The 19,444-nt window shown below is 35.8% G+C and overlaps 1 protein-coding gene across 1 annotated transcript in view; it reads left to right on the top strand.

Annotated features, from left to right (window-relative positions):
- LOC150100519 (uncharacterized) overlaps window positions 1–19,444 on the top strand; it is a 187,153-nt gene that overhangs the window by 23,013 nt on the left and 144,696 nt on the right. The window contains exon 2 of the mRNA XM_090402671.1: window positions 18,842–19,026. Within this exon, the coding sequence (XP_090258797.1) occupies window positions 18,842–19,026 (185 nt within the window). The remainder of the gene's footprint in view (window positions 1–18,841; window positions 19,027–19,444) is intronic.

Here is a 19,444-nt window from a genome sequence, read left to right as displayed (position 1 = left end):
TTTTTGAGTGTGTGGTCAAGATTTTTTTTCCTGCCCTTCAGTCGAAATTGTATATATATGTATATAGTGAATAAATAAATAATAAATAAATAAACTATTTTTGTGTTTATTATATAATGAGTACATAATTTTAACACAATTTATAAATATTACATAATCACATTAAATATGACAAAACAAATATGAAAAAATCTAAATTAAGAATTAACACTTTTAATTATTTAAAAAAAAAACCTTTCTGGCCTTATTTTTGGCAAAAGACTACTACTTAATCTAGATCTATTTTCGGCAAAAAGACTTTACTACTTACCTAATCTAGATCTAACGTCTCGGCTATGTCACTTTCAATAGGTAAAGTGGCTAAGCCATCTAATCTCTCTTGGGACATTGTGGACCTCAAATAATTTTTAATAAGTCTTAATTTAGAAAAATTGCACTTGCAACTATAGTTGGGATTGTTAAAAGAATTCGTAGTGATGTGTATACATTAGGAAAAGGACTTATGCAGTTATTTGTACAAATATAATATAATATATTCTTTGGGAGAATAATTATTTGATATCCTTCGAAACAATATTTTTAATTCATCTAATCTATTGCTGAAATATCTTTTTGATCACCATCAGACAGAACAATTTCTAAGTCGAAACAATCTTTTTTTACTGTATCATTCTCAAATTTTAAGTTACCATTGTTAAAGAGAAACCCAAAAATCGATTCATATTTATTTAGCTGTTCAAATTTCTCAGTAATTGATGTTATTGCTGAATCAAGAATTACATTAAAAAATTAATTTGAAACTGTCGTTCAAAATTAGTAATTGATTCATCAGGACATTCATAATCAAATTGAGTTTTTACATGTCAAGTTCGTGTGCTGTCGTTAATTGGGAAATTAGCTTTTAACCCAATATTTAGAGCAAAGTTATGGGCTTGGTGCTTAACTTTCAAAAAATTATTTTTGCTTCTGTATGATGTCAAGAATTTTTTCGTGACATTGAATGATTTCAAGGCTTCCATAATATTGCAAGATATTTTGCAATTGTTTGCTAGATGCATTGACTTCACTTAGAATGTCATACCAAACAAATATGCCAAATATAACCTTGAAAGAATTAACTTTTTTTTTTGCTAACGAACTAGCTTCCAATTTTGTTTTAATGCCATGTTGCCCAATTAAGCTGTCATCTTCTGTGATGAAAATTAAAGCTTCATGTATTTCTTCTACTTGATTTCGTATTCCTTTTACAGCTTCAATTCAACTTTCTCATCTTGTCGTGCATAAAGGTTTTAAAGTAAAATTTTGGATGTGGTTTAGAAGAACTTCCCATCGATGACTCAATGAAGAAAAGAAATTATAGATTGACTGAATAATGGCAAAAAATAAAACCATCTACATTGCAGCTTGCCGCATTGCTCAGTACCAAGTTCAAGGAATGCATACAACACGGAACAAAAATTGCTCTAGGATTTTTGTTCCTTAAAAGTGCTTGTACCCCTGCATTCTTCCACTTCGTATTTGACACGTTGTCATATCCCTGACCACGGATATTTTGAATATTTAAGTTGGGTGGAAGGCCCAAAGACTCGCTGGATAGATTATATCCAAAACCTTGGGTGGACACGTTTGGAAGTCCAACCGGAACACCTATGCTTGGTGGCAGAGAATCGTGACCATTGGAAGTTCCTCTTGCAGTTACTGCCCCTACAACCCAGTTAGGAAAGGTGGGCCTTTAAGATGAATGAAAAAAATATATATATATGAAAACAATAACCAGCAACCTAACAAAATCTGAATTTTGACAGTTGTGAAATCGCTAAAATCTGGACATCATAATTACTACAGTCAATAAAGGCAGTGCCACAGTTATTTTAAATTGAACTACATACTTAGAAAAAATGTATCTAATGGTCTCGGACAACAGCACCTATCAACTTGTTAACTATGACCTGATTGAATAAAAAAGAAAATAGAGGAGCTACTTAACTCAGTCACTACATGGCCCGAAGATACAGTTAAAAAATTACTTCCACACTATGCTTGTTCCCTGAAAATTTACGGTCTACTAAACATTCACAAACAAAACGCACCACTCTGGCCAATAGTTGAAGGTATAGACAGTCCCAATTATAATTTAGCCAAGAAACTAGCGTCAACACTCAAAGAGTTGGTAGGTCATTCCCCCCCCCCCATATTAAAAACACACAACCCTTTGTAAAAAAAAAACAAAGACATCACACTGGAAAAAGATGATTTACCTCCCTCTTCACAAACATCCCAGTCAATGACACAATCCTGCTATTACATGACAAATTCCCTCCCGATATCACAGTTCTCTTTGCTCATGTACTACGTTCTGAATATTTTGTGTGGCAAAACACTTTTTACCTACAAAAAAGAAGCCACAGCTATGGGCTCACCATAATCCAACCCCCCCATTACTAACTTTTACATGGAACATTTTGAACATTTAGATTCCTCTCATTTAAAACCCAAAGTCTGGCTTAGATACATTGATGATGTTTTTGCTATCTGGCCCCACAGCTACCAGACATTAGACACTTTCCTTAGATACACTTGTCACACATCTTCCCTCTGGCAGTCTTTCCTTCACTATTTACCAGAAACTGACACATACTGGGCAATATATACACATAAACCTCTTACCACTACCCAACACAAAAACTAGGAGTCATTAATACACCAAAAAACAGGGCTTTGAAGATTTGCACCAATGAACAAGCACTTAAAGATGAATTAAAAGTTATCAGCAAAACCTTCCTAAGAAATGTTCACAGCCAAAATACTATCAACAAAATTTTGTAGAAGACCTCACTTAAATGCAAAATCAACAAACTTTTGTACAAGACCTCACTTAAATACAAAAAGAAACTAGACTACAATAAAACTAACTATTTTATCTATACATTAAAGGGATATCAGACAAAATAAACAGAATACTAGAGAAATACAATATTAAAGCCACCTTTAAACCGCCTGCAAAATTAAAGAACTTACTCAACTCATCCAAAGATCTACTCCCCCCCCCTGCTTGACCCACCCTGGAGTATACTGCATTCATTGCACCTGTAATTTGCCCTATAGAGGGTAAACAGGATGCACAATTCCTGTCAGAAAAAAGGAACATAAATCATGCATTAAATATAATAACTCTGGTCAAGCTGGTCTTTCTGATCATGTCCTGAACACTTGACATAGAATTGACTGAAAAAGCACCTGTTGTTTACATCACACCAAAACATGATGATATGAACGTAAATTTAAGGAGGCCTGTGAGATTCTTAGCAATAATGATGTAAAAAGTTTTTTACCTTGGGTATAATATATGTTAAAATATCAAGCTATTTTAAACTTGGTTTTAATCCATTTCCCAAATATGTCAAGTTTGCGTCTGCAAGTAGTGCAAGTCTGGGTGACCCGCAAAGGAGTGCAAGTCTTAGGCACCTCGTGATAAAGGTGGAGTCAGCTCTGATTACTATTCTTAATATTTACCCTTAATGTAAAGCACATCTCCTTGAGGAGATGTATGATGCTTATGCATTAAAGGCAAGGGGCCACTACCCAGATCGGTTTCGACCTTTATTGAGGTCTCATCAGTGGGAGCCAGGCTTAGAAATACCAAGGTTAAGTAATACAGAGTAATATCAAGAGTTGCCTAAGACTTGCACTACTTTGCACATCACCCAGACTTGCACTACTTGCAGGTGCAAACTTCACTTACTTGTCTGTTTGCTTACTTGGGAAATGGATTAAAACCAGGTTTAAAATAGCTTGGTATCTTTAACATATACACAATAATGATGGTCTAAAAATCCAAAGATTATGGAAGGCACATATTCTACCCACTTAATCTTTCTCCCTAAGAGTTAATTATAAATAAGACCATAGGCAATCCAGGATCTTAAATCTAATATAACAATTGTCATGGTAATTGACAACATAATTTTTACTGTAACAAAATTATCTATATGAAAGATGTTTCTCCTGTACTCTATTTAAGACAGCAGCTTTGATGTAGTTATTTTATGTTTACTAGAGGTCAGGCCAGTAAAATAACCGTTGATCAAATCATTGTCTCTTCAGCATACTGTGTGAAATGTATTTCAGCTTGTCTCTGTGTATATATATATATATATATATGTGTGTGTGTGTACTCCAGATGATGACATTAATCAGAAAGTTGAAATGCCGGGATAATTTGTGTAAAATTAATGCTGATCACTGTGTAACACTAAAGGAAAGGATTTATTATTTTCCAATAGTGCTTTAAATTCTTCAAGAATCATATCTGCATATTTATTGTGGTTGATAATTTGTGCCGTTTGTTTGTAGACCTAGTTCTTTGGCTATAGTTTTGCATGTTTTTTCAAGAATACTTGAAAAAAACATGCAAATAATAAATAATAAATTCGGCCAGAGCAGGCAGACCCTGCATGATGACTCCTTTTTCTATTGTGAATTTGTCTGTTTCTACTTTATTAAATTTGACAGTTGCTTTGATATATTTATAATAATTCATATAATAAATAGTTTGTATTTCTGAACTTAACATCATAGATTTTAAAATGCTTACTTTGTTCCTGTCAATGGAATCAAATGCTTGTTTTCAGTTATTAAAACTGCAGTATATAGGTAAATTGTATGTCCATACTTTTCAGGATATTAACTGTAAAAAATATGGTCTATAGTAGACTTTGTAGATGTGAAGCCTGACTGATCTTCTCCTGTTGTCTCATTCATTAAAGTCTGCATTCTGTTTGCATAATGCTTGTGAAGATTTTGTAATTATGACTTAAAACTGTTATTTATTATTATTATGATTCAGCCATCTATGGAGTCACAAGACTCGTTGTTGGAAGCCCACCCTAAAAAACACAGTCTATCATACTACTCCTTGAACTCATTGACCCATTTGTGCCCTCACCACTCTAATCAGGCAATACATTCCACGGTTCAACAATCCTCCACACAAAGAAATCACTCCTTTTCCTCTTGCTCACAACCTCCTTTCCTAACTTACAGGGATGGCCCCTTGTCTTCACTCCTTCCCCCATTCCACCAAACGAAAGTACTCCTCCAGTGTCAACCCTGTAACCACCTCTCAACAGTTTAAAGTTTAAAAGTCTCAATCATATCACCTCTCCTTCCATCTACCAAACTCTGCAGTCCACATTCCTTAAGTATAGCTAACATTGTCCAGCCCTGCTATCATCTTTGTTATCCACTTCTGCACTCTTTCCATGGTTAATTTATCCTGTTCATATCCTGGGGAAAATTTGAGCACAGTAGTCCTGCATACAATGGAATGACAACTCTTTTATATATGTATTAGGGGGACTTGGCCCCCCTGTCGCCTACGGCACCCAACCCCTCAAGTTCTGGGCTGGTAAGACAAAAAATGTGACAAAAACATTTCAAATTTCAGCTTTTCCTTATATATATATAGAGAGAGAGTAGATAAATTTATTTATTTATAATTTAACACTTCCAGTCCTCAGTATTGCAGCAATCCTGCAATACCCCTTAACGCACCAATTAAAAATCAGAAAGCGGTCGTTTTTGTGCAATTTTTTTATTCTTTATTTTCTTTATACACAAAAGAACATTAACAAATCATGGAAAAAATGTCTCTTTTTGCAAAAAAAAGGTTAACTAAACTGCATCTACTTTGCTAAATCGAGTTAGTAAACAGTCAGTACACATATATCTTGTTTCTTTGTGAACCCTTTTATTGTGTTCATTCCTTTTTCTTGAGCAGAGGAAACACTGGCGAGTTGGATTTTCTTTCTTTTCTGTTGGTGGTATGAAAGATGGAAAATGTCGTGCAGATAATCTTAGTGGTGTTGGGATATCTGATGGACGTCCACTTCTTGAAATGCTTGTAGTTTTATATTTTTCAATGGAGAGTTCGATTACTTTGAGGCAAAAATCAAGTGAATCCATCTTACCGCTAGATTTTTGGTAAAGCACGAAAGTGTTCCACAGTGCCAGGTCTAAGAGATGAAAGAAAATCTTTTTATAATACTTCTTGCCTCTCTTTCTGGGTACAACATACGAAGACAGGTGTTGATCAACGCGATCAACACCACTCATGGTATGGTTGTAATCCAACACAAGTTGCGTTTTTTTATTCTTCCTTTGCATGTCTCTATATCTACCATTGATGTAGTGTGAATGGTAGAGATAAGGGAGATATCCTTCTTGTCCTTCCATTTCATTACACCTTTCCCTCTCTGAAAACCAATTACTTCTCCAGTTTTCAATTTTTTATTCTTTAGTTCGCTGGGTACTTCTTTTCGCGATACGTGTAATGTTCCTTAAACATCAGTCTTATTTATTATCAATAGGTCTGCTAATCCAGGTGAATTATAGAAATTGTCCATAGTCAAACAGTAACCTTTATTCAATAAAGGTTTCATCAAAGTCATCACTACTTGCAAAGACATTGGAAGATTGCTAAAATCTCTGTCCAGAATGGTATTCTTGCCAGTATAGATTATAAAATTATAGACATATCCACTTTGTGATTCACATAATAAGTATGTTTTTATGCCGAATCTGGTCCTTTTGAGAGGAATATATTGCACCCATCACAGATGACCTTTATAAAGCAATAAACTTTCGTCAATAGTTACTAATTTCTCTGGCGTACTCTAATTGCCAAATTTTCTATTCAAATCCTCATAAATTGGCCAGATTTTGTTGAGTTTTGGGCGAGGGTGATTTGCTGGATCAAATTCATCATTATTTCAAAAATGTAGAAATTGTTTTATGGCCTCTAAATGTTTCCCGCTCATACCATCTGGAAAAAATAGTGTATATAATAATGGATTTTTTGTTCAATAATGACGGTATTCTGGTGTTTTCTTACTATACTTTGCAAAAGTACGACAGCCAAAAATACTCTGATTTCATTTGGATTTGTGTCATACCAAGAAGTCTTTTCTTTACCACGGGTAGTACGACTCCTCGCATATCTATTTGTTTCATCCACAACATGTTGAATCAATTGATCATCAAAAAAAAGCTGGAAGAAATTTAGGCAGTTATAATCGTGGACAAAAAATACGCAAACGAAATAGCTGATACACGCCGTTCGCAGCTTTTCTCAGCTGAAAGGAAATAGGCACAAAATTGTCTGGCGTGTATATTCGGTTGTATTTATATGTGAAACCAAAATTCACGGTCACACGTATTAACTCAGGTACGCGGAAAAAATTCAGTTTCTTGGACCTGAGTTAACTCGGTTGAGTGCGTTAAGGGGTTAATATACATGAAGGAGGTTACCTTCACTACCTTTGCAATGTGTTCCCTGAATTTCAGATTTTTATCAATTATCATCCTCAGATCTGTTGCCTTCTCCACTTCCTCCAGTGAAGTTCCTCCAACAGAGTATGCAGCCTTCCATCAATGTATCCCAAAAACTTCAAGACTTTACATTTAGCTACATTAAACTTATACCCCATTCATTTACCCATTTGTCCAGTTTAATCAAATCCTCTTGCAGGCTAACACAGCTACACTATTACTTATTACTAATATCCCTTCCTAGCTTCACATCTGCAAACAACTGAATATCTCCCTGTAATCCATTGACAGTGTCATTGATTTAAAGATTAAACAACTCTCAGCTCTGTAGGACTGCACTTGTAACCTTCTGCCTCCTTGATACTCTCCTCTCCCCAGACACAATTCTCTGATACTTATCAGATAGCCAATCCCGAATTTAGTTCACTAACTTGATATCCAAACTCACGTGCTGCAACTTAAATATTATCATGTGGTACCCTGTCAAATGCCTTTGTAAAATAAAATTTAAAAAAAAAACAACAACAAATGCCTTCCCCTCATACACTACTTTTGTGACTTTATTATAAAAGGCAATCAGATTAACTGAAACAAAAATACCCTGTAACAAATCCATGTTGACTCACTCTCATAGATAACATTACCATCATCTTCCCAATGCTTTATATGATCCCTCACTAATGTGTCCAAGATCTTAACAACTACTCAAGAAATATAAACTGGTCTGTAGTTTGATACTTCCTTCCAGTCTGCTACCACCCGTATGCAATGGCACTACCCTACCATCCTTCTACTCCTTGGTACCTTTCCCATGGGCAGGCTTTCATTGAAAAGCCAGGTCAATGGAGCTGTCAGTTCTTTAGCACATTCTCTCAAAAGCCATGGCAATCCCATCCAGTTCCACTACTTTTACATCCAGAGTACTCAGTATTTGAAACACACTCTCTTCTTGTACTTCTAAATCTCAAACCTGCCCTATTCCTCTAGTATTAAACTTTACTTTTCCAGGATGATATACCCCAATAAAATGCTCATTGAACAACTCCACTATGTCCTTTGCATGAGTCGCTCTGTTCCCATTTTTATCCAACAATGTCATTCTTCCACAATCATTTATCCTCATACTGGCCGTGTAAAATAATTCCTTAGGATTTTCTTTGGATCTCGGGGCCAGTCTCTTCTTATATTCCAGTTGTGCCTTCCTTACCATACTAGTCATTCTTGGGTCTTATATTCTTCATACATCTGCTCTCCACCCCTTTCTTATATTTCTTCCATGAACCTTTTTTTATCTGCAGTTCCTGTTTGATATTGTTTGCCATCCACTTTACACCAGATTGTGTTTTCTTCACTTGTGGTGTACAGCTTGCTATTACTTCCAATAAACATTCCTTCACAAGTTCCGAAGCATTGATGATATCTTGCCCTTCCAATTCCTCCTTTCATGGAACTGCCCCAAGTTCATATCTAAGACAGTTATAATCACCCTGCCTTATAATTCCCATTAATTCCTTTCTCTTTGATACTCCTTCATGTCTGTTCATTTTCCAAGTCAAAACCACATGGTCACTCTTTCCAGCTGGGGCAGAGATGCTATCTGTTATAATCAGCTCTTCTGATGCTATCTTGAACCTCGTGTGCCTTCTACTACATGTTGCCTAAGACATTTGTCCCTCAAGAATTCCAGAAATTCCATTCCCTTAATATACATGCAGTTTCCTCTTCCCAGTTTATACTGCTTTAGTTAAAATCCCCTATAACAGCACTTGCTAAGCTCAGCTGCCTAAACAGCTATTGCTCTTCACCCTCTATGCTCCCTGGCTTATAGCAACACCCCACTAAATTATCCTGTCCTGCCTACCTCACACCAGATGCTTTCAAAAACCATTAGTACACTTCCATCCAAATCCTCTACTCTGAGAGGACATAAATCATTACCAGGGGCTAATATTCCAGGTGTGCTAGGTATGCAATGCACATCCACAAAATAGCAATATCGTAGATATTATATTTTTGCATTTATTCCTGTTAAAGACTTCCCTAATTGTTTCCTGGCTTCATGTAATTCCAAAAATTAAACACAACATACTAATGCTTCATGAAGAGGACACTTTTCGACCCATAAACATTGCATCACATTTGTGTTTATAGTCCAGGAGTGCAGTCAGGGCTGTATACAATGGAATGACAATTCTTTTATATATGTATAAATAATATTTATTTATAGTTTAACACTTCCAGTCCTTCTCAGTATTGCACCAGATAAAATCACAGTGGCTGTGATTTTATCTGGTGCAATTATCTCGGAGCACACCCTGCCTCGCCTTCTGGGCTGTTTAAAACCAATGGAACACTAAGAATTTGACACGCTGTGCCATCTGTATATCTGTTTAAAGGGCTCAAAGGTGTCCAGATGGCACACCGTGTCAAATTCTTAGTGTTCCATTGGTTTTAAACAGCCCAGAAGGTGAGGCAGGGTGTGCTCCGAGACAATTGCACCCAGAAGTTGTTAGTGGCTGTAATTGGTTATTGTGTGAAGCAATCCAATTGAACCTTGTCATTTTTCATAAATTGCTGTTTTTGTTTTATCTATTTTAGGTGTGTGAAGTATGAACTGACATGTTTATGACACCGATATAGACAAGTTTATTAATATAAATTATTAAACATACAAATTTATTGTTTTAATACTGACCATATTGTAATGCGTACAAACATCTTACATTCTTAGCAAACTGTCTAGCTTTATCAAGGCATTGACGGAAAAGCATAAAAAAATAGAAATGCAAATTGAAAGCAACATAAAAACGTTGTGAACAATCTAGTAGCTAAGGTTACACGTTCGCGTGACAGAGACTGAAAGGACTTATTGTTCTTATTCATTATCACGCATGCGTGTTTGTTGTAAACGCGTAATGTGATTACTGGCTAGCTGTAGTTCAGATGGATTTAGAGAGAGGACCAGGTTTTTCCACAAACTGTTTAGAATAATACCCTGATTTCTGTTGAAGTTTCCGCTGGTTATTAACATTATTGTGACTTCCTTGAATAAACGATGTTTGTAGTCATCATCCAAATATGGCATGGAGCTGTTTTGCCACTCTATCGTGTGGTTAGACATACAGAAATTATGCTAAGCTGTAAGAAATACTTCTGTTGTGATTTACATCACCAACATGTTCCTTTTGTCTGATCTCTAAACTCTGTGAAGTTTGTCCGATGTAGGCAAGACCACAGGAGCAAGGAATGTGATATACTCCTGGATATTTGTAGAATGGTACCCCATCTTTTGGGGATCCTAAAACCTGTGTGATGCTGGTGGTTGGTTTCAAGACCACTCTGATGCTGTAGGCTCTTAGTATTCTGGCTATGGAGGTACCATTCTACAAATATCCAGGAGTATATTACATTCCTTGCCTACATCAGACAAACTTCACAGAGTTTAGAGATCAGACAAAAGGAACATGTTGGTGATGTAAACCACAACAGAAGCATTTCTTCCGGCTTAGCACATCATATCTGTACGTCTAACCACACGATAGAGTGGCAAAACAGCTCCATGCCATATTTGGATGACGACTACAGACATCGTTTATTCAAGGAAGTCACAATAGTGTCAATAACCAGTGGAAACCTCAACAGAAATCAGGGTACTATTCTAAACAGTTTGTGGAAAAACCTGATCCTCTCTCTAAATCCATCTGAACTACAGCTAGCCAGTAATCACATTACGCATTTATAACAAACACGCATGCATGATAATGAATAAGAACAATAAGTCCTTTCAGTCTCTGTCATGCGAACCTGTAACCTTAGCTACTAGATTGTTCACAACATTTTTATGTTCCTTTCAATTTGCATTTCTATTTTTTTATGCTTTTCCATCAACGCCTTGATAAAGCTAGACAGTTTGCTAAGAATGTAAGATCTGTGTATGCATTACAATATGGTCAGTATTAAAACAATAAATTTGTATGTTTAATTATCAAACAACCAAATATGTTTAATTTAAATATAAATTATTTATAGAAATTATAAATATATAACTTTTTTACCCATATTTACCATAATGGAAAATTACCCATATTGGGAAATAGTGTTGATGATGTATAGAATATCCAATTTTCTGCCAGAGCTTTTGAGGATTGTATGATCATAGTCAGATGATGTTGGAACCTGTGTATAATACGTAAATAAAATAAGTAAGTTATTTCAGCCTTTCTTTGGTTCAATCCAGAAAAATAATTTCCCATTTGATAACTTTTTTCCGATTTCTGTGCATATTATATGGCTGTATTTAAAAATCGTATCAAAATTCAAATTATCCATGTCTCACTCTAATATTTGCCAATGATAATCTAATCTCACCATGAAGCATAAACCGTTTGTGCTTCTCACTTATATAAATGGCACGTGTGAAGCATAGCTATTGTTCATTTGACCTTTATGCTTTCCATATTTAAAATTATATTAATTGATAAATTAAAGTATTCAAACTTATCCTACAATTAATTGCACATTGAATTAATTAAGATGAGCACTCATGCGCTGTGCACTCTTAAAACTTTCATACATTAATAAAAATTCAATCATACAGTCAAATTGATGTGAATTTCGTAGCGTGGTGCATAAACTACACAACAACACACCCAGAGGCATAGCTAGGGAGGAGCGGAGGGGGAAGTTCGCCCCGGGCGGCACTTTGAATCTTTTTAAACTTTTGCAGTTAATTCTAAAATTCAGGTCTCGAGAACTTATTTCCAAATATTGTAATACTGCTGCGAATATTCCTCACAATTGCTGTAAGTGTTGCTAGTTGTGAGAAGAGTTTTTCTAAATAAAATTTATTAAAAATTACCTACATTATTATGAAATAGACTTCGTGATGTCATCAATGATTTTGCTAACAGAAAAGCAAGAAAAATAACATTTTAGAATGTTGAAATTAAAGTTTTACTTCAAAAATAAACATTGTGTTTTAATTTATTTCCCTATACGTCATTTTGACTTTTTGTAGTATTTTTGGTGTGTATTGAGAGGGGCGGCAAACTCAGGACCGCCCCGGGTGGCAAAGCTCTAGCTACACCACTGAGCACACCTAACCTAAATGGGCATGCGATACTACTGGTCATTACTTATCATAAGCAGTACTCCATCACCATGTTTTCCCTTCCTATCTTCTCGAAAAATGCTGTATCCTGCTACTTCTATTTCTGTCAGTATATCATCTTCCATCAATCACATCTCAGAGATCCCAATAATCTTTGGACAGGCTGATGCTATCAGTGCCATCAATTCATCTCCTTTATTCCAGAGACTTCTGGCACTGGTATGAAGAATCAAGGCATTGTTTCTACCTATCAATTATTGACTCTACTAGATTCAGAATTACTGGGCATATTCCCCCTTTTCTCAAGCAATTTTCACACTTTATCACTCTTTTCGAAAACTGATATTACAATGCCTGTCTTCTAGTGATCTGGAATTTCATCAGTATATAGTAGTTGGTTAAAAAGTTCAAGCAGAAAATTGATGGCTGCTATGCCACCGATTTCCTGCTTATGTTTCCACAGTTCAGTAGGAAGTTCATAATCAGGTGACTTAGACAAGTTCATTTGGTTTGTTGCATTCGGAAATTGTTCTTTTATTATAAATAGTGCTTTTTCTCTGTCTCTTCATTTGTGTTTTTCCCGTCTTCTTCCTTCCAGAAAAGTATCTGTTAATATTCTTTTCAGGGTTTTTTTTTTTTTTTTTTTTTAATCTCTTGAATTGTTCCAGTTTCAGCATTATTTTTGTCTTTCATTTTTAGTGGTCAGTTTTGGAGTGTTTTTATTAATTTTAATAATTTATAATTTATATACAGTTTTGCTATTCTTCTATTTTGGTGGCTTCTTCAGACATTTTTGATTTATCTTTTCAACCAAGCATTTTTGGCAGATCTGCAGGAGGTCTATAAATTATTATTATTATTATTAAACAAGACCTCATGGAGTCAAAGACTCATCTAGGAGGTCCTTTTATCTTGCACATCTCATCATACCGTGTCTTAAACACATTCAAACTCCTTGCAGACACCACACTCTCAGGCAAGGCATTCCAATCACTCACAACTCTGCACGAAAAAAATCTGCCTCTCACTCCCCTACTCACACCCTCTTTATACAGTTTCCAGGGATGACCTCTAGTTCTCCCCTGATCTCCCACTATTCTCTGTAGAACTTCTCCACCATTGATCCTATAACAACCCCTTACCAACTTGTAGGTCTCTATCATATCTCCCCTCTTCCTTCTCTCCACTAGACTCTGCAAATTACATTTTAAAGATTGACTAAAAAGAAATTTTTCAGTACATGGTGAATAAAGAGGTAAGGATCACCCCTGACAGTCATGTAAAAGTGTGCTGACTAGATTTTTTGCTTGGAGAGTTGTGAATGTGTGGAAAGGATTGCCAGTATTAGTTCTGAGTGCCCTGACAGTGTATTATTTTAAGGAGAGGTATGAGCTGTTATGTATAAAGGTGAATGGTCTCCAGCAACGAGTTGTCTGACTCCATGGAGATATCCATAACTTTGTGGAATGTTAAGAATTAATCCTCTCATCATGCATAAGGGCCTTATATGATGTTAGAGGCTTAATGGATTTTTTACAACACTCAGAAAGGATTAAAACAGAATTTAATACTTCCTATATTTCGTCCCAGTCACTAGAACATCTACGGGGATTACAAAAACAACTAATGTAACATTAACACAAATATCATACAATACTAAGCCCAACCACGTGGGTGACACTAAAGTCCTATCTAAGTGGAGCACCCTCTAAGGGCAGTTGTAGGTGGCCTGGAATGTAAGGTTTGACCTCTGGCAATGAGTGTTTCCCAAATCTTCGGAAGCTTAATGCAACCGTATTTATTAAGATTTGGTGCCAAATCTTATTTTTAGCATCATTTTTAACATATACAGGACACAAATTTAGCAAAATTAATGAATTCATGACAATACTGTAGGATTAAATGGTACTGTATCATCATTATAATTTTTTATAAATGAATATAAAAATTCATGCATGAGAGAGTTGAGGTAGCAGCTGACAGAAAAAAGAAAACATGATCATTTGGCTATAAATAAGGCTATAAGCATATTATTTTTATCTTTACACATTATATTATTCATCTTATGTGTACAGAGCAGGTGCAATTAAAATTAGAAACAATCTTAAAGAACAGAATATATAAAGTAAACCATTACATACACATATATAAAATAGTACACACACACAAAGAATAGATAAGAATAAACCATTACACATAGTGAGTCATCATTTGTATTATAAATTTATGTCCAAATGCATCAGCCACTCAGCTGCCTTTGTTGATATGCTCTCTAGGTCCAATGGGCTGCCAATGAAGGCTTGTAAACTGCATTCACATGTTAGTGACAATGTCTGAACTGATGCTCTGTCGCAAGCCAGAGCATCAGTTCAGACATTGTGAGGCAGTTATTGGAAATATGCTCAAAAGTGCAAGCATGCTCTGCTCCTGCCATGCCTGGTTTGTCAGAAGCATCAAGGGGGAACAAAGCCAGATCATCAACTAGTTGGATCCTTTTCAACTTCTGTGTTGAACAGGTCTCAGTATTGTTCCATTCTTCTCTCCAAGCATTAGAAATATTGAATCCCTTGTTGAGCTGTTCTGCAATTTTAAGGGGAGGATGACAGGAGCCAGCATAGTGGGATTAGTTTGGTTCTTCCCATCATTATTCTCAGAGGTGTGTGTGCTGTTCAGCCACACAATATTTGGCAAGAGCATACAGTATACCAAGCTGATGGCTGCAGTTCTGAGTACCTCCACCAGGGTTCCCCACAGTGTGCTGGCAAGCTTCTGAATGTTGTTGTTGTTGCAGTATGCTGGTTTAGCAGCAATTGTAAGATGCTGACAGAACATCAGGAGCCTGTCCAGTATGATATCAGGTATTTAAGGTTTGGGTTTTACTTTAGCATTTGACTATTCATCTCAATTTTGAGTTTCTCATGGGCCTTTTTATGACAAAAGTGAAAATGGGCTACCTCTGTTTTATTTAGGTTTGATTGCAATCTCCATTTCCTAAAATAGGTAGTTAGCACTAGATTGCTTGTCAATATATCTTATGTCACTTTTAGTTGCTGATCTGGAGTTGCTATTACCAGGTTATTAGCATAAGCAGACTTCCTGGAGGCAATAAGGACAACCACTACTATATACATGGAAGAGCAGCAGGGCCAGAACAGAGCCCTGGGGTAGACCATTATTCAATCTATAGGGCCAAAGGATGGAGTGCTTTGTGAAAGCTTGGAAGGTTCAAGTGGTGAGGCAGTTGTTAAGCAGCTAATGTAACTTTTTACATAGTATTATAAGAAGTAACTTAAGAAGCAAGCCCTGCCTCCATACAGTATTGTAAGCAGCTATGAAATATATAAATGCTATAGACATTTCAAGCATTTTGAAAAATACCTGAAAATGTCTGACTGCGGGCATTCTGGAGAGCTTAATTATACAATTTGCTATTTGATTCAGGTGTATTCAGCTTTTCTTGGTGCTCAGAGTTGAAGCAACTAGTTTTTGTAGTAGTGGTGTCCATGCTCTACAGTTTGAGTGTCTGAAGTTAATGCCCTGTATGACTGACTGACTGCCATCTTTCTCTTCTTGCTACATTCGGGTTTTTGAAGGATTCCCCAGCGATATTTTATGCATGGTTGGTTTGAAATTCTTTGTGTATCCATATTCCAACAGCAAATATATTCCTTTTGGTATCCTCTTGGGATACGATTAGGCTGCAGAGAGGACCTCTCCTAATATTTTATAGTTGTTCAGCTCAGGCTTAATGAATTGTACATATCATCAAGTTTTCTCATAAAGATGCTCCAATTTTCCTTGTGGAAATTCCATCTCAGGAGGGGGTACTGATTGGGTTAGTGTGTCTCTTAGACCTACCTGAGGATGAATGGGCAGTGTTGTTTCTTCATATAGCTGGTGATTACTTATCAGATAAAGAGACTGACATCAGTTCGCTATCAGTAGTAACAAAGCATCAGTTAGGGTTGTTATCAGTATTGCACTATCAAGAATGGACGGTGACTAATTGTTTGGCATCAAAGACAAGTTGCTTATTATTAATATCTGCCCAATATACCATGGCCTTTCCATTCGTCAATTTTCTTAAAATCAACTGCATATAATAATGCATGGTGGTCATGTAGAGGTAAAACTGACTTTGGCCAAGATGTACCGGGAGGTTTGTAGATATTTAGTACAGTCATACCCAGACTTACGTGAATCCGGAGTTGCGTGGTTTCTTATATATACGTATTCCCATCCTGCTTCGCACCTCACCACTAGTTGTATCTTTCAGGCACCGGCCGCATTCGCCAGTGTTGCACATGCTGTGAACAAGCACTGACGTGTTTCATGTGGTCTCCATTCATACATGATTTTTATAGTCTACAAACCTTGCGATTGTTTAATGTTATGTTCTTGATAAAAATTTTATCACAAAAAATAATGTCATCCAAAAGAAGCAAGTTCGATTCTTCTGCTGCTAGCAAGAAAAGAAAAACATTGACTTTGGGAAATTAAGGATTTTGAAGGCAGAATGAAAATTTGTGAGCTATCAAAGAAGTTCGATCTACAGGCATCCACAGTAAGAACATTCATCATAAAAGAAAGGTTTACAGATTTTGGAGGACATAGATTCTAACGAGGAACAAATTGTAGCCACAAGGCAAGGAATAAAAAAATCATTAGCTTGCTATGAAGAAATTTTGCGTGACAAGAAAAAGACGTTATGCCTTCAGACGAATCTATTAGATTTTATGAAACCATCAACATCGAAATAACTTTATTTTTTTCATGTACGAAAAATACAATTATGATTATATTTCTTAAAAAAATAGATATTTTTGTAAACTTTTGGTCCCAATTGTATGTTTGTATATATAAATTACATGCAAAATTATACCCCGAGTTATGCGAATTCAACTTGTGCACTTTTTGTTGGTCCCACCTACCACGTAACTTCGGGGTTTTTACTGTATTTAACACCATGAGTTTCTAGTTCTTGTGAGAGGAGTAATATCCTACTAATAGTGTTTCTTGCATAAGTGGTGCCAATTATTTTGTCTGGGATGAACATAATTTCTGTTGTATTCAGCAGGCCTTCGACATGTGTTTCTTATACAATGGCTATATCAGTGCTGTCTTTCAGAAGCAATTTTCCCAAAAACCTGGCATTTCTATAGCTTACACCTTTCATGTTCAGCTGTAGTCCTTGGACTGTTGCGCCAACTTGAACTGATGTTGATACTGACATCTCATTGCAGTGATTGTGGAGTTGATGGCTAAAGCCACCAGTTTTTCACTATTGATACATATCCTGCTCTCAATTGCCAGAAGTCCACGAAGTGGCAATTGAGAGCAGGATATGCAGAAGTCCACGAAGTGGCAATTTGGCACCCAATATCACTGTTGTTCATTTATCACTACCCAAGGGCAGGTGAATATTATGGATTGCTATGGATGTGAGCAAATGCGTCTCCCACTACACACACACCTTTTTATTTGTTTTTGTTTGTTGGCGCAACAGTCCTTGGACTGTTGCGCCAACTTGAACTGATGTTGATCATTGCAGTGATTGTGGAGTTGATGGCTAAAGCCACCAGTTTTTCACTATTGATACATATCCTGCTCTCAATTGCCAGAAGTCCACGAAGTGGCAATTTGGCACCCAATATCACTGTTGTTCATTTATCACTACCCAAGGGCAGGTGAATATTATGGATTGCTATGGATGTGAGCAAATGTGTCTCCCACTACACACACACCTTTTTATTTGTTTTTATTTGTTGGCGCAACAGTCCTTGGACTGTTGCGCCAACTTGAACTGATGTTGATACTGACATCTCATTGCAGTGATTGTGGAGTTGATGGCTAAAGCCACCAGTTTTTCACTATTGATACATATCCTGCTCTCAATTGCCAGAAGTCCACGAAGTGGCAATTTGGCACCCAATATCACTGTTGTTCATTTATCACTACCCAAGGGCAGGTGAATATTATGGATTGCTATGGATGTGAGCAAATGTGTCTCCCACTACACACACACCTTTTTATTTGTTTTGATATCATTATGCATTGCTTATAATAAAATATCAAAATTCATGAATGAAAATTAAAGATGATTTTATGAATATAATTGTAAAATTATCTTTTATTTTTTTAACTGCTATATAAATCTGTCATTTGCTAACTTACATTTTTGAAATTCAGTGGTTTTTTTTTTTTTTTAGTGAGCTCTATGTCATCTTTAACATACACATATGAAACATTCAAATATTAACTTATGTGAAAAATATTGTAAAATAAAAATTATTTTGCGAATATTAGTTGTGCTGTTATCAACATTAAAGAGATTCTGCATTTACACATAATTCAGCTTAAACTATAATTAATTATTTTACAGTAATGTTTTCTTTGTTGCAGAGATCTAAACAACAAATAAAATCCCTAGAGGAGCAATCTAAACAAAAGCTATCTGGTTCAACAGAACGGCTATCGCGTTATGACCTAGAGCAGAAACTGAAAATAATGAAAGAGAAAGAGGAAAAATTTGAAAAACGAAAGCATTATATGCTGCAGCAGAGGGAGAAGACTGTAAAGAGAAGTGCGTGGGTGTCACTTTATTTCAAAAAAAAAAATTTGAAATGTTTTGATTATACTGTATCAACATCAATGAATAACGACTATGCTATTTACTAATATTTTCATTAAGTTTAAAACAATTCATGCTTTCATACAGTATGGAAATACAAATGAGAACTCTGTAGAATGTTATAAATTAACACTAAACTTTTAATATGAATGACATTTATAAGCCAGTACTAATCAAACCAGAACTTTAGCTCAGTCAAGAGAAATGTCATAAACCCAAGTCTGTCTACCCAACAGACAAAGGCTAAGTTCTGTTGACAGTCTGAGGAACCTTTATAGAACTTTTCAACAGAAAATGAGCTATCTTTCCTTTATTGCTATACAGCCTTCAACATTCATCAGGAAAAAATTATGGATATGACAGCAGCAGCAGTC

This window comes from Typopeltis vanoorti, chromosome 13 (genome assembly GCF_054136105.1).
Source record: "Typopeltis vanoorti isolate ZY-2024b chromosome 13, IOZ_Tvanoo_1.0, whole genome shotgun sequence".
Classification (NCBI taxonomy): Eukaryota; Metazoa; Arthropoda; class Arachnida; order Uropygi; family Thelyphonidae; genus Typopeltis; species Typopeltis vanoorti.
This window is presented reverse-complemented; position numbering and strand designations above follow the sequence as displayed.